The sequence below is a fragment of the Cynocephalus volans genome, chromosome 10 (assembly GCF_027409185.1).
Source record: "Cynocephalus volans isolate mCynVol1 chromosome 10, mCynVol1.pri, whole genome shotgun sequence".
Classification (NCBI taxonomy): Eukaryota; Metazoa; Chordata; class Mammalia; order Dermoptera; family Cynocephalidae; genus Cynocephalus; species Cynocephalus volans.
The window spans coordinates 15,834,967-15,852,542 of NC_084469.1; the positions used below are offsets into that span (position 1 = coordinate 15,834,967).

At 35.4% G+C, this 17,576-nt stretch overlaps 1 protein-coding gene across 1 annotated transcript in view; it reads right to left on the minus strand.

The window, feature by feature from the left end:
* Positions 1–4,757: 4,757 nt before the first annotated feature.
* Positions 4,758–17,576, minus strand: part of HSF5 (heat shock transcription factor 5) — a 41,200-nt gene continuing 28,381 nt past the window's right edge. Inside the window, exon 6 of the mRNA XM_063109047.1 lies at positions 4,758–4,828. Coding sequence (XP_062965117.1) covers positions 4,758–4,828 — 71 coding nt within the window. The remainder of the gene's footprint in view (positions 4,829–17,576) is intronic.

Below are 17,576 nucleotides of genomic sequence, written 5' to 3' on the forward strand. Positions count from 1 at the left end.
GATGATCTGTCCATTGTTGACAGCAGGGTGTTAATGTCCCAACTGTTGTTAAATTACAATCTATCTCTCCCTGTAGTTCTACTAATGTTTGTTTTATTCATCTGGGTGCTCCAGTGTTGAGTAAATATATATTAACAATTGCTACATCCTCTTGGCTTTTTTTGGTTCTTGTTTGTTTTCTTGTGGCTGGCTGGTATGAGGATCTGAACCCTTGATCTTGGTGGTGTAATACCGCATTCTAACCAACTGAGCTAACTGGCCAGTCCTCCTCTTGTTGGTCCCTTTATCATTATATAATGACCTTCTTTGTCTCCTTTTTACAGTTTTTTATTTAAAGTCTATTTTATCTGATATGAGTATGGCTACTCCTGCTTACATTTTGTTTGTTTGCCTGGAATATCTTTTTCTAGCCCTTCACTTTCAGTCTATGTTTGTCTTTAATAGGTGAGTCCCTTGTAGGCAGCATATCATTGGGTCTTGTTTTTTTATACATTCAGCCACTCTATACCTTTTAAGGGGAGAGTTTAATCTGCTTACATTCAAGGTTATTACTGATGTGTGAGAACTTGTTCCTGACATTTTGTTGTCTTCTGGTTGTTTTGCAGATCCTTGGTTCCTTCCTTTTTCTTGTTATTTACCTCTGTGATGGTTTTCTTTCTTGTTTTTTAATTTAAGCATAATTGAGTATACATATTTGTGGGGTACAAAGTTGCCTATCAATAGTTGTGTACAGTATGTGATGGTCTAATCAGGATAGTTAGCTCATTCACTGTTACAATACGTAATCATTCTTTATGTCTGTTAAGCATTAGTGGTTTTCTTTCTCTTTCACATTTGTGTGTCTGCTGTAATTTCATTTTCATAGTTACCTTGGGGCTAACAGAGTCTTGTGGTTATAATAAACTACTTTAAGCTGGTAGTAACCTAACTGCAGTCACATAAAAATACTCTAGACCTCCCCCCACCACACACAAATTATATTTTTGTTGTCCTAATTTGTTTGTATCTATTGTATATTCCTTAGCCACTAATTGTAACTTATTGTTTTTTGACCATTTTGACTTTAAACCCTCATATTAGAGGACTGAAGGATTTACACAGCACCATTACCTGACTAGGGTGTTCTGAGTTTGAATTATGAATTTACCTCTACAGGTGAGTTTTGTACTTTTTCATGTTTTCATGATAGTAGTTATCATCTTTTCATTTCCAGTTGTAGCAGTCCTTTAAGCATTTCTTGAAAGACTGGTTTAGAAGTAATGAATTCCCTCAGCTTTTGCTTGTCTCAGAAGGTCTTTATTTCTCCCTTATTTCTGAAGGATAGCTTTGCTGGATAAAGTATTCTCTTGTCTGATAGTTTTTTTTTTTTTTTTTCTTTCAGGACTTTGAATATGCCATCCCATTTTCTCCTGGCCTACAAGGTTTCTGTTGAAAAATCTGCTGATAGACTAACAGAGATTCCCTTATATGTGACTTGATGCTTTTCTCTTACAGCTTTTAATATTCTCTTTGTCTTTGACTTTTGACAGTTTGATTATGATGTGCCTTGGAGAGGATCTTTCTGGGTTGGGTTTAGCAAGGTAAAGTAAATTCTTAACTTAGCACTTTTTCTCTCTTGTTTGGACCTTAAGAATAAAATGCAATTATAGATCTTTTGTAGCTCTTTTCCTAAAGAACAGGAAGAGCTCTAATTCTGCCAGAGTGAATTTTTAAAAATCTGTTATGGTGTATGTTTTTATTTTATGTATGCCATATAACTGTTCAGCATAAATAATAAAAAATACACATTACTGTATATCACTGATATATGCAAAAGTGTTCAAGGTTAAACTAAACAAAAAATAACCTACAAATGGACTTTTCCTCATTTATTCCTGCTTGAAACTTGCAAAGGAATTAAGAGACCTAAACCTAATAGTTAATGTACATGCTTAGTTGAAAGAAGGAAGAAAGTTACAAATGTGGTTGCCTTCTCTTGAGGAAACACTGAGATCTGGGAATGATGATAATATGTATCTTGAACCTGGGGGCTTAGAGATACTCAGGATCAAACCAAACAGCTCTGTGTAGTTTAGTTCACTGATATACTGTATTTATTTATTTGCCAGAATTGACAAGCAAGAGCAATTATTCTCCAGCTTCCAAGTTTTGGAAATATCCCTTAGAGTTGATATATCACAATATTTTGCCAAAGATGTCATAAAGATTCCATCACTATGGTAATGAAAACTCATCTCACTGACATCTACTACCTAAATCTTACACATGCAACACATCATCCTTCAGGATCTACTTTCATATCTGGATTGAGTAAACCTACTGAAAACCATTAATCTTTTTCCAAAAAACTAGGTTTCTATAAAACATGTCTAAGAATTATCCTTATCTTTAATAGCTTTCAAAAAATTCAATCTCTATCCAAGTGCAAATGAAAAAAAAAAACAATTAAAAAAAAAATCAGATTCTTTGAAAAACAATACATTATCTTTTGAACTTTACTATTATTACTAATGGTCATATTGATTGTGTTTTCTACTGGTTTATTTCTATTAAGCAGTAAAAACAAGCAAGACAACAAGTCTAGTTGGAACACATTTTATTGTTGACTGACTAAAATTTATTGGTGCTTAAGGTGCTGAAATACTGAGGTGCTAGTCAGGAACCTTGTTAGTATGTGTCAGACCCTGCTGGCTAATTCACATGAAGATTTCATTTTACCTTTTGCCATTTTGCCCAAGTCATTGATGTATAGCAGGAGATCCAGCTCCTTAGTCTGCTGTATTCATATATAAAAAAGTTTGGAAAGCTGATTAAAGTATTTCATTAATTAAGCCTTAAATTAATATCTATCCACCAAAACCATATCTATGCCAAGGTTCCTGCTTGACACACGTTCCTCAAAAGATATTATTTCTTTCAACATATATAAGGCTAAGAAAGGCATATTTAAGGGAAGGAATATCATCTATACCATATATCAGCTCTTCAATATGACAGAGAAAAGGCAAAGTTCCTTCATTTGGAAATTGGGTATCCTCTTCACATACTCTGCCAAAATATAGTCTGGCCAAAAGATGTAGGTGTCTTGATAATTTGTTCATTGTTTAAACCTTGCTAATAAAGATGAATAAATGCCCATCAAATGGACATCGACTAGTCTAATCAGACTAGACAGGTTGCTTTTCAGAACCTACTTTCATATCTAAACTGAGTCACTGAAGACAAATACAGAGCTCACTCTTTTCCAAAAGAACTAGATCTCTGTAATACTTCCAGGGTTTGACATCACTGGAAAGGCACAATGCAATATAAGAAATGAACCATTACACTCACAATAGCTAGCACAGTACTTATGTCTCATCGCTAAGTGCCTTTTCTTTTTAATTAGTTTCATATTCCTAGGCTTTCCTTTTGTTTCTGCTGTGCTTATTAGGCAAATTGAGGCAGAATCAATGAGAAAGTTCTAGTCAATTTAAAAGACTTTAAATCAGAAAGTTTCTTGCTGTCATTGGATGAGCAAGTAAGGAATCAACCACAGGAACTGGACATCCAAGATATCCTCCTCTTCTAAAAAACAGTCCCACCACCCTACTATTCAAATTTAGAATCCTATAGAAGGGATAAGAAAAAAATGCTATAATCTATCCCACTATCAAAAATTTTCTCAGAGGCTTAAACCAGATATAAACTATTTTAAAATATCAGAGGCATAGCTTCTGCTAACTGACTACTAATCAGTTTTTCCCAAAATTTGCACACAATACCTTATATAGATGAATGTGAAGTTTTACTGAATGTGAAAATCTAAAAATAAGAAAACACTGTTAAATCTCTTAATGTTTTTGTTCACACATTGTACATTTCTCCTTCAAAATAAAAATATTACACACGCATCCTTTATCCTTCTGTCCTGCAATATTAATAAAAATATAAAGCCTTAAAACCTTTAAGTCTACCAGCATTTATAAATACAATCATATCAAACAAGTTAAATACTTTTCTTTAGAAGACATTTAAGTAAGTGATATATTAACAAAACTTTCTTACCATTTACGACAACGTATTGTTAAAATTAAAGAAAGGTAGGAAAATAGAAGAATGCTCCCATTAATATAAAAGAATCAGGGGCTGTTAGTGTAATGGATATTCCAAGTCCAGATGCCTTATTCTTGAAACAAAATGCTGAGTTAGGAAGTCAGAGAATTTCCTGGTTAATCACTTAGAAAATTAGCTCTTTCCCAGAGTTTTTTCCCTGATATTCCTGACCCATTTAGACCTGTGATCTTGGTGACCTCACATGTCTTTGTTTCTCACACAATCTTCTCTAAAAGGATCACACTGTGACTTGAAACAGACAGACTGAACTCCCCACTGGAGTTATGCTACTACGGTTTGAGAGTGGCAAGACAATGCATCAGCATACGCTCAGGCTGTTCTCCAGTACCACAGATGCGGCAGTTTTTAGATGCTTCTCAACTGTAACAGAAGGCCAGGACTTTTCATTCGAAGGGATCTGGGCAGCAAAAAAACATGGCTGCTAGATGTTTAATAGTTTGTCAAGGTAAATAATCTGAACTGAACATCTGTAGTAAATACCAAATTCCTAATTCTCAATTACCAAAATTCTCAGTTAACAAACAAAAAAATACTTTTTTTTTCCTTAACAGAACTGAAAAAATCCCAACAGTGTGTCATGTGCAAGACTAGTCTGCCTCCATCTACAGCTAGTGCACAATGTCACATTAGTTATCCATTCCTCACTCTTTTAATTCTTCTTCCTTTGGAAAATGCTCCTGCTTGCAGGCTACGTCCACCAGCAGATGAAGATCTAGAAAGAAAGGAATGTTTACTCACTCTTAGCCTCTCAGACTGTAGAGTTCTGTAGACAAATCTTCAGACAAGAAACATAAGTTGCCTATGTCTCACCTGTCAAATTGACTCTAAAATTATATTGTCCCATCAGATTCTCAATTTGAGGGCATTCCTATAACTCTAAAGTATACGAGTGCAGCTCAGTTGTTAACCCAAAGATGCCAACAAAGTTTAAAGTTTCTCTCCCTTTCAGTGGTGTGGCTAAGCCTCTTCTCATTTCAATTGCCTTTTTTTTTTAAGTGAAAAAGTAATAAAAAGTATCAAAGGGATCAAAGTGAAATATTCACACACAAATGAAAATTCATTTTTTCATGCTATAAGGATAGGTGAGTGGGCTGTGGCAATACGAAAAGGTAATTAATGCCTTCAGAAAAGCAATGTTTAAATAAGTAACCATTACTTTCCCAAAGTTGATTGCCTCCATACAATTCCCAGTTATCGACTAACACTGCTGAACTCTTGTGAAAACACCCAGCTGAACTGTCTGTAAAAAAGAAAGCATACCCTCGCACAGATCAAGAAATAGAGTGGTTCACTGAGAATGGAAAGAAGTAAAAATGTGAGCTAGGTACTAGATTCTGTAATACACAAGAGCTGAGACTATGTGTAGAAGTGGAGGTAAAAGGCCTATCTGAGGAACACAAGCAGCAATGAAAGGACCCTAATGTGGCTTATAGATTCAATCTAATTAGTTTGTAACTTCTAGAGCAACATGACTAGGGAGTCTGTTTAGGTTGGTTTTGAAGCTTACAATTTTGCCCTAGCATTATGGAGTTAAACTAAACTACACAGTGTGAGCCCTTTATTTAATTCTAGACATAGAGAGATTTTTGTCACTATATTTGTGGAACACAGCCTCTGCAGGATTGATCCACAGCCTGAGAAGGATAACTGATTCAAATAAAATGGAATTTTACTCCAACCTTTGAGAAAATCTAGGAAGTATCAGGATCGCCTGATTTTGTAAAAGATAGCCATATTTTGTAAAAGATGGACTAGTCACTAGAGGCACGTGCTCGCTCATCTGGTGAACTACAACCTATCCATAAAGAAAAAGTAATCTATCCAGATAAGCATCTTGCAGGGAGAGAAGAGACCATCAGTTTATCACTTAAAACTGGCTTCTTGTACCTCTATGATCATAGCAGTGTTATTCCAAATAACCAAAAGGTGGAAGTGACCCAAGTATCCAACAACGGATGAACAGATAAACAAAATGTGGTATATACATACAATGGAATATTATTTAGTGTTAAAAAGGAAGGAAATTCTGACACATGCTACAACATGGATGAACCATGAAGATATGCTAAGTGAAATAAGGTAATCATAGAAGGACAAATATGAGGGTACTTCAAAAAGCTCATGGAAAAATGGAATTAAAAGATAAAATAGGGCTGGTAGCTCAGTTGGTTATAACACCAAGGTAAAAGGTTTGGCGACCCATATCAGCCAGCTGTAAAAAAAACAAAAACAACAAAAAAAACCATAACACAATTCTTTTCATTAACTTTTTTTTTTTAAAGATGACTGGTAAGGGGATCTTAACCCTTGGCTTGGTGTTGTCAGCACCGCACTCTCCCAAGTGAGCGAACCGGCCATCCCCATGTAGGAATCCGAACCCGTGGCCTTGGTGTCATCAGCACCACACTCTCCCGAGTGAGCCACGGGCCGGCCCTTTTCATTAACTTTTTGAAGACACCTCGTACTGTATGTTTCCACTTATGAGGTACTTAGAATAGTCAAATTCATAGAAATAAAAAGTGGAACGGTGGCTTCCAGGGGTTGTGAGGATGGGAGTTATTGTTTAATAGGTATGGAGTTTCAGGTAAGATAAAAAATGTTCTGTAGATGGATGGTGGTGATGGTTGTACAAGTGTGAATGCACTTAATGTCACTGTACTGTACACTTAAAAGTGGTTAAAATGATAAATGTCACGTAATGTATGTTTTACCACAAAAATTAGCTTCTTTATACTTTATAATAACATTGATAGTAATAGTAATATCATATTTATATAATGTTATCTTTTTCTCATGTAGCTAAAATGCATTATAATAAGGTCATTTAATTAATCCTGACGAGTAAGCCAATAAGTTGGAGGAAGAACGTCTAAGCTATCTGGCTAATAAGTAAAGCCAGTGTTTTCCAAATCTTGCTACACAGTGGAATCACCTAGGGATCTTTAAGGAAATATCGATGCCTGGGGCTCCCCACCGCCATACATTTTGATTTAATTGGTATGGAATACAACCTAGGCATCAGGATTTTTGAAAGCTGACCAAAAGATATAGAAGGAGTAGCATCTAATTATGATCATTTTCTAAACACCTCAGTTCCATATGAGAAATAGAAGGACAAGCCATATGGTAATAGAATATGCCAAATAATATTCTGGAATATGAATAGACCCAGTTGTAACCCTACATTGAAAGCAGAGCAGGAATTCTTGATAATGACAAAGGTAAAGACTATTTAAACAGCTATGGATCTCCTAGGGAGAAGGCAGACTTTAGAACAGCAGCAACAAACCCTCTTAATAATTGGGCCTTAAAATAGCATTTGGCACATAGCTTCTACTAATAAGCATCTAAACATCATAATTTTATTAAAGTGAGCTTCCTTCATTAACAAAACTGCCAATCAAGGAGTTGAGAGAGTACAGAAATCAATAAAAATACAAAAAGACATAGACTAGCCTGATGCTACTAGAGGTTTATACAGCTTCACCCAGAAGAGGACCTTGCTTATTCAACAGAGATGTATTTGGGAATCACAGCAGCTGAGTTGGCTTGAGAGAGAAAACATTGTAAGGGACAAGAACATGTACTTGAGAGCACACTCTAGGGTTTTGGGCTTATTACCTTAATGAAATCTCATCCATAATCCAATAGCTACAAAATGGAAACTGTTTTCTTTAGGAATGAATTGAGCTTTGCTCTTAAACATCCAGTTTCCCTTAACTGTAAAACTAAACATCCCATCAGAACATAAGAGAGTGTAGCTTCCACAATGAGATTAATATTTGGGCACACTGTAGAAACTGAAGGAGCACAACTGAGTCTGATATTCTTTACCTCTTGGTATTTTTGACCCAAAGGTATTTCCTTAAGTCAACATGTCCTCGAAAGGCCTACGCAAAGCATGCCAATGACTGTGACTGACAACTTCTTTCTAACAAAACATACATTGTTGAAAACACTACAATTTGGATACCTAATCAACTTGATGTCTCTTATTTTAAAAAAAAACGTCAAAAGAAACTTGAAGTGTGAGAAGTTGCCCCTACTTATACAGACAGGATAACAATTTTAAAAAGTACTTTAGTTACAGAAGGACACTGGTAAGTTCTGAGATATAGGATGCTCCTATTCGATGGGATATTGAACAACATAATGACACTTCAACAGTTAATGCTAGAATCACAGTATTTCAGTGCTGACCAACTAGCTCAGTTGCTAAGAGCATGGTGTTGTAATACTTGTGTATTATTGTACCTAACACAGTACCAAGACTAAGGCAGTTATTCAGTAACTATTTGTTAAAAGAAACCTGAAGGGTGATTTGACTCCCCAAGTGTTCAAACCTTATCTCTTGGTGACTAATTAAAAGACTCCTCAAAGAGACAGAAAGTAGACAGAGATATAGAAAACAGAATGGTGGTTGCCAGGGACTGGGGGACAGAGGGAATGTGGAGTTATTGTTTAATGGGGACAGAGTTTCGGTTCTGCAAGATGAAAAGAGCTCTGGAGATGGATGGTTGTAGAACAATGTGATTGTATTTAATGCCACTGAATTGTACACTTAAAAATGGTTAAGATGGTAAATTTTATATTATGTGTATTTACCACAATTTTTTTAATTGCTATTTTTCCAAGGATTTTTTAAAAAGCACATCAGTTTAAAAAAAAGGGTGGAGGGGCCCTTGGCCGGTCAGCTCATTTGGTTAGAGCATGGTGTTAAAACACCAAGGTGAAGGGTTCAGATCCCTGTACTAGCCAGCCGCAAAAAAAAAAAACAAAAAAAGTACATCAATAAGATAAGAGTGTATATAATGGAAGAAAAAAAGCAATTCATTCATTCATTTATTCAACAAACATGGAGTGCCACAGGTAATATTCTAGGATCTGGGGATACAGCAGTGAACAAAACAAGCTTTTTGCCCTCAGGGAAGTAACCTTCTAGAAGGGGAGAAAAATAATATCAAGTAGTGAGAAACACTACAGAAGAAAAACAAAGAAGAATAAAGAAGAGAGGCTGAAGGAGGGCAGCACATGGGGAATGGTGCTATTTATGATGAGCTGGCATTTGAGCAGAGAACTGAATAAAACAAAGGAACATGCCATGTCAATGTCCCGATGAAGAACAGCTCAGGCAGAGAGAACAGCAAGTGTGAAGGCGGAGATATGCTTGCTCCACTCAAAGAATAGTGCAGAGGTTGCTGTGGCTGGAACAGGTGGGGGACATCGGGTAGCAGGAGATGAAGTCAGCCAGTTGCCAGGAGCCAACTCATTCAACATCTTGTAGAACACAGTGAGGATTTTCAGATTTTACTCTAAATGTGATGAAAAGCTATTAAAGAAATTTAAACAGGAAAATAATTAACGTTTTAAAAGGATCACTCTGATTCTGTGTGTAGAAGTCCGTAGGGGCCAACAAGTGGAAGCAGAAAAACTAGTTAAAGTTAAGAAGCTATTGTAGTCATGTAGACAACATGTAGACAAGAGTAGGTAGTGGCTTGGCCTATGATGATAGCATGTAAAGGTGATGAGAAATGGCCAGATTCTGGATCTGGACCTACAGTGAGCTGACAGAATTTGCCAATGAACTAGATGTGTGAGAGAAGAGAGTCAAGGGAGATTCCAAGATTTTGGGCTGACTGGGTGACTAGAAGTAATATATATTTATAAGTAATTAAGTAGAATCAGGGAAAGGATAGAATATGTTAAATTTTCTATCCAAAGATAGACATCCAAAGATGTAGCGTAGGCAGCAGTGCATACAAGTCTAAAGTTCCGAGAAGACTGAGACTTAAGATATAAACTTAGGAGCCATCTATAAAGATGATAATAAAAGCAATGAGACTGGTTGAGATCACTTAGGAACTGAATAGAGAGAGCAAAAGAAAAGAGGTCCAAGAACTGATCTCTGGGACTCATCAGTATTTAGAAGTCAGGGAAGTTGAAGAGGATTCAGTAAAAGAAACTATGGAGTAGCCAGTGATGTTGAAGGAAAATCAGGAAAGAGTGATGTTCCAGAAGCCAGAAGAAAGTATTTCAGGAAGGTTGAAGAAATCTGTCTTAATGTTGCTGAGGTAGAGTAAAATGGAGACTGAGAATTGACTACTGGATTTGGCAATGTGGCTGTCATTGGAAATCTTGACAAGAGCAGTTTCCGTTGAGCAGAAGGAATAAAAACCTGATTGGACTAGTTGAGGTAAGAACATGCTTTCAAGGAGCTTTTCTCTAAGGAAAGCAGAAACAATGGAGCAATAGCTGGACAGCAATATGAATCAAGGAAAGGTGAAAGGAATTTTTAACAGAGGATCTATGATGACATGTTTGCATGCTGATGGAAATTATCTAACATAAAAGATTAAATGTGATTATTAAAGAGTAAGGGGGATAGTGGTAGGTGCCACGTCTGTGAGTACACAAAAGGTAATGGGGTTTTGTACACAAATGGAAGGACTGGCCTTTTCCACTGTAACAGGAGGAAAGGCAGAGTGTAGGGTTACAGCTGGAAGTAGACTGATAGTTATGTTGGTGGGAAGATATTAAAGTTCTGTTCTATTTTCTCAGTAAAATAAAAAACAGTCATAGTTGTGAATGAAGAGAATGGAGGGGTGTTGGAAGTTGGAGCTGAGAGGAGAAAATATGACAGAGTGGCTTTGGAGAATGGGGAATGTATTCACAAGGAAATATCATAGGATTGCCACAACTCTGAGAGCCCAAGAGAATTTAAAGTGAGACTAGTCATTAGAAAAGAAATTAGCGGTAATAAATATAAGAATATTAAGTATTATAAAAATAATAGTAACTATTGCTAAAATTCTATTGCTACCATGAACTGACTGCTTACCATGTAGGCAAGAACCATACTAAGCCAGTTATATGGTTTATACCATTATTATCTTCATTTTACAGATGAGGAAAGTGAGGCTCAGTGAAACATGTCCAAGGTCACACAGTAAAGAGCAGAATCCAGATTTTAATTTAGATTTTTCTAACACCAAAATCTTTTTTCCCATCTCCTATGTTGTACTGCCTCTAATAGGTAGTATTGTACGTACATCTTACACTGACTGGTTATGATCTCTTAATGCAATAGGACCTTCTATATGGTCATGTTTTCAAACACCATCCATTAGGTTAAATTCTATTGGAGAAGAATAATTTGTAACTTTATGAACTGTATTTCTGCTTATATTTTTATTACAAAAAACTAACTTTTTGAGCAGAGATATTCTAGTTTAATCGTAAGTCGTTTGCTCCCAGCCCCTAATAGAATGAAAGTGTGATTAGGTGTCATAATGATATCAATATTTCATAACTCTTACATTTCACAACAGGAAGCCAAGGTTAATTAAGACTCATCTATGAACACCATCGACCAAAAGATAAAGCTTTATTCAGAAAGAACAACAGGAAGAGTTAATAAAGATAATTAATGTGCTAATTATTTTATCAGTGACACTAATAACTATATGTATAATGAAAGAGAGGAAATTATTATTTTAACAGCAGGCATCAAAGTTCCTCTTGGACAGTAACGGTCTTTGTTGAAGAATATATTTTGATAGGTTGTTTTGGTTGGGGAAGATGAGCCCTCAAAGACATCAGAAAATAGAAGAAATACCTAACCTTCTCTGCATAAGTATGACACAGGAATTCAGGGCCTGAGGAAAGAGCAGAAAAAGAAACTCAGAGAAGAGAAGGTCTGGTGCTAGCACAAGGAAAGAATGAAACATTGCAGAAGCCATACTGACTAGTGACAAGGAGAGGTGACAAAGTGGTAAAGTGACTGAAGGCCTTTTAAGAGCGATGGCTAACACTCCATTTCAAATTGTTTGCTGTATTTCAACTGTGAGCTCTTTGTACCACCCCAAATCTTCAGAAAAGTTTATTACACATACAAATGCCTAGAGTAAATGCTTGCAGGAGGGGAGGAATCAAAGAAAGGGGACTAAATTCTGCATCTAGTATGGCATGAAACAGACTGACGAGAACAGCTCTGGGAGGTAAGATATGGACAAGTCTGGAATTAAGGAGAAGGAGAAATTCAAACATAAAAGTCACAGTGAGACCTAGAAATTCTGAGAAATCTTGGAAAGATATTTTTGGTGTAGGATAAGGTTAGATCAAGACAATCATATCCAAACCTCAAAAGCCAGTTTAATATCTGGGTAAATATATTTTTAACACATTCTATAAATTGTTCACATATTCATGCTATAGGAACACTTTAAAGTATTTAAACCACTTTTAGTATTTTTGGATTTTTTTTCAATTTCAAAAATATAGAAAAATACAAAAAGAGAGTGGAAATTTCCCATAATCCTACTATTATGTATATATACACACAAATTGAGAAGTTAAAAATACCCTTGTAGCCTCCAATTCTACCTTCTCAAAGGTAACCAGTGTTACACATACCAGTTTTATTATATACTTCCAGACTTTTTTCTATAATTATACAGCATTCACTTTTCTTTCTAGAAAGGGGCTGTGTTGCAACTTGCTCATTCACTTAACACGTTATGAACACTTACTATCTTTCCAAGTCACATCATATCAAGCTACTTTATTTTCTAAAATGGTTGCACAGTATTTCATCACATAAATTTATCATAATTTATTTAGTTTCCTATTGTCAGGCATTTATGTTTTTTCCAAATTTTTGCTATTATATATAACACTATAGTGCTATGTAATATATATATATATATATAATGTCACATACTTCTTTAGAGTACCTTTGGGAATATACATATTTCTGTAGGAGAGATTTCTAGGAGTAGAGTTCCTGAGTCAAAGCACATGAGCATTTTAGCTATTTATAGATAATGCTAAATTGCCTTCAAAAGGCTGTATGAATTTACATTCCAATTACAGTGTATAGGAGGTTCCTTTTCCCCTACACCTTTATCAAACTTGGATATTATCAATGTTTAAAGTTTTGCCAATCAGATTGGCAAGAAAAAAATTCTGGCTGATTTAATTTGCATTTCTCTGATTACTAGAGGGATTGAACATCTTTTCATGCTGTTATTGGTCATTTATATTTCTTCTTTTGAACTGCACATTAATATCATTTTTAAAATTTTTATTGAGTTGTCTTTTTCTTCTTGATTTGTAGGAGCTTTTTAAGTATTATAAATACAATGTTTTATATTTTGTGCTCTAAATATTTTCACTTATGCTGGCTGGTTAGCTCAGTTGGTCTTAGTCCATGTGACAGAGACTTCTAGCTGTCTCCTAATATTGATTCTCTTTCTTTGCATCATGGTATTATTTTAAACAGGCAAATGGCCCCCAGCTAAAGACTATATTTCCAAGTTCCCCTAAAGCTAGTTTTTCTATGTGACCAAGTTCTGATCAAAAAGATGTGAGCAAATGTGATAATTATGCACATACAAGAAAGGGATATTGACAGCAGCCTGCTGCCTGACATGTGGATACAGTGGTGAGACATCTTTTAACCATGTCATACCTGAGGGCTAGCAGAAAGAAGTGAACCTACCACATCAGTGTTGGGCAGCTTACGCTCAGGCTGTATCATGCAGGAAAAAATTAACTTTTATTTTGTTTAAGCCACAGTTTTTTGTTTTGTTTTGTTTGTTACAGTAACCTAAAGTAACAACAACAACAACAACAAATGCATACTCCCTGAAAAACCTCTTCAGACGAGGCTGTGAAGGCTAATGAACAAGGAACGGCCATTTTGGAAAGAAAAACCAGAAGTGATAGATGACAACAGATAAGAAAAATACTCCTTGAGAGCAAAAGCAGGGATTCACAGATCGGCTAACCAATGAACTTAGCCCACTGCCAAGGAAGAAAATCCTGGCAGTTTCTGTCCAACAGAATTTGATATATGCTATGAAACAGGGATGTTTTGTTTCCTATTTTTCTTTTTCTGAGTGGAAGTTTTAATTCTAAGTATCCTACTCTATTCTAATACAGTGCTCTAAGTTGGGTATGTGTGAGGGAGGGAAGAAGGTACATAACTCGTGGCTACTCCAGATAAACTGGAGCCATCTAATAGAAAAGAATTCCATAATACTTAGAGACCCTAATTCTAAGCAGGATGCAGTCATTGTATGGGTCTTTGGAATTCTCCCTCTTGGGGAAAACATGAACATGTTCTATGTATACCAAGAACAAAAAGGGTGTGTTCTGATACCCGGGCAGTCAAAGCAGTGCATCTAGCAGAGTCTCTTCCCCAAAAGTCATCCACCTCTCCTTCCATGGTGGCAGAATTCTTAGCTGGGTATACAGTCACCTAGCTAACTACCCTGCAGTTAGGTGTGGCTATATGATCAAAGCCAAAGGGATGTGAACATGTGCAACTTCTTGCTTAATTGCAATGGCGAGGCCCTCAGTACATGTCGAGTACAAGTGGTGAAAGGAGGCCTCCTTCCCTTATTCCCAGTCTCTGGGATAAAGAGTTTAGTCTTTCACCATTAATTATGATCTTCATTGTACATATTTTATAGGTACTCTTTCATCAGTTTGAGGAATTTGCTACTATTCCTGGTTTTTTGAGAGTTTTTATTATGAACGAGTGCTAAATTTTATTGAGTGCTTTTCCTGCATCTATTGAAATGGTCATAGCATTTTTTTCCTTTATTCTGTTAATATGGTGAATAACATTATTTAATGTATGAAAATCAATCAAGCCTCACATTCCTGAGATAAAGTCTACTTGCTTGTGGTGTATTATCCTTTTTAAATATTGTTGAATTCAATTTATTTATATTTTGTTAATTATTTTTGCATCTACATTCATGAGAGTTATTGGTCTGTAATTTTCTTTTAGGGATGGTTTTTGATAACAAATTCAATTTCTTTAATAGATATAGGGCTATTCATGTTTTCTGTTCTTGTATAAATTTTGGCAAGTTATATTTTTCAAGAAATGTGTCTATTCCATTTAAGTTCTGTTCATTGACATAAAATTGTCCATTATATTCTATTATTATCCTTTTAATAATAGAATAGATGCTGAGATGATATCCTTTTTTAATTCTTCATAGTTATGACTTATGGGGTTTTTTCTTAGTCATTCTAGCTAAAGGTTTGCCAGTGTTGTTGATCTTTTCAAAGAGCCAGCTTTTGTATTTAATTTTCTTGACTATTTTCTATTTCATTAATTTCTACTTATCTTTATTATTTCCTTCCCTGTATTTACTTTCCTCTTCCTCTTTTAGTTTCTTAAGGTGGAACTTTAGGTCATCGAGTTTAGATCTTACTTCTTTTCTAATATTAGCACTTAAAGCTACACATGTCCCTTTAAACACTGCTTTAGCTGCATCTTGCAAACTTTAGTATTGTATTTTCATTGTCACTCGGTTGAAAATAATTTCTAAGTTTCCTTGTGATTTTTGTCTTTGAGTCATGAATTATTTAGATGTGTGTTGCTTTATATCCAGATATATATCTGAGGTTTTCTGTTTCTTTATTGCTATTTCTAATTTAATTCTGTTGTGGTCAGAGTATACACTTTGTATGACTTTATCATTTAAATTTTTTGAAACTTGTTTAATGGCCCAGCATATGGACTATCTTGGTGAATGTACCATGCGCACTTGAAAATAATGTGTACTGTGCAGACGTTGGATGTAGTATTATATAAATGTCAATAAGATCAAGGTGGTTGACTATACTGTTCAGATCTTCTATGTTGTTACTGATATTTTGTGTAGTTATTCCCTTAATTGCTTAGATGGGGTGTTAATACATCCTACTAACTTTGTGGAATTGTCCTTTTCTCCCTTTAATTTCTGTCCATTTTTGCTTCATGTATTTTGAGGCTCCATTATTACAGACAAACACATTTATAGTTAATGAATTGTTCCTTTTATCATTATGAAATGACCCTCTTTATAATACTTTTTGTCTTAGAGTCTATTTTATCTGATATTAAAATAGCCATACCAGCTTTCTCACACTTTCTATGGTATATCTTTTCCATCCATTTACTTTCAACCTCCATGTCTCTTGCAGCCAGCCTAGGAGAGTAGACTCTTGCTTTTTAATCCACTCCAGCAATCTCTGTCTTTTAATTAGAGTTCTTAGACCATTTACATATAATAACTGAATCGGTTAAATTTGGTTCCACTATTTTACTATTTGTTTTCTCTCTTTCTTTTTCATTCCTTTCTTCTCCCTTCCCTGCCTTCTTTTGGATTATTTTAATTGTTTTGGTGGTTCCTCTACAAATTATGATATGCATCCCTGATTCATCGAAGCCCATATTAATCAATATCTTTACCCTCAGTTCCCTTCTGTCTGAAGAACATCCTAGAAGATCTTTTACTGATGATCTGCTGTGGCACATGTTTTCAAATTTTTATTTATCGGAAAATGTCTTTGTCTTCATTCTTGAAGGGTCTTTTACCCGGGTAGAGAATTCTAGGAGTGCCAGGGGTTTTTTTGGTATATTGAAAATGTTATTCTACTACTTTCTGGCTTCCATTGTTGCTGTTCAGAAATAAGCTGTTAGGCTAACTCAGTGGTTAGCAAACTGCAACTCCTGGGCCAAATCTGGTCCATCACCTGTCTCTCTAATAAAGTTTTACCAAAACACAGCCATGGCCATTTATTTGTGTATTCTCTATGGCTTCTTTTTTGTTGCAATTGCAGAGCTGAGTGCTTATGACAGAGAACATATGGTCTCAAAAGCCTAAAATATTTACTATCCAGCCCTTTACAAAAAAGTTTGCTGATATCTGTTTAACTGATGGTCCTTTGAAAGTAATCTTTCTTTTCTCTCTGCCGATTTTTAAATCTGTGGTTTCACTATGATGTGTCTAGGTATGGATTTAGTTTTACTTGTTTTTTATCTGTGCATCAGTTCTGGGAAATTTCTAGCTATTATCTCTTCAGATATTGTCTTTGCCATTCTCTCTCTCCTCTTTCCTTCTGGGGTTCCAATTACATACACATTAATCCCTATTCCCTGAATCCACTATGTCTCACATTTTTTTTACCTCTCATGTTTTTTATGCTCCATGTTTCCTTTTGAGTAGTTTCTTCTACCTTCCCATTCACTGTTTTTCTCTTTAGCTAGGTCTAATGTGCTGTTAAACCCACTCACTGAGTTCTTAATTTGGTTATTTCTCAATTCTAGAATTTTTTTCCTCCAGACCTGCCTGCCACATTTTTGAGTTTCTAGTTCGCTGCCAAAAATGTCAAGCTTGCAATTACCTCCTTGAAATAGTAAGCATGATTGTTTATTGTCTGATCCCAGTAATTCCAGTATATGGAATTTCCATAGATCTCTTTCAATTTTCTCATTTGTGCTGGTTTTCATGTAACTAGTTATTTTGACTGTGCTGAACACAGTATTTGGAAAATTATTTGTAAAAATAATTTGAGGCCTAGAATGATATTATCTTCCTCAAAGAAAATTTTTGTTTTTACCAGACACTTGCAGACACTAGCAATTAGGGATCCTAATCCAGTTCTGGCTGCAATCT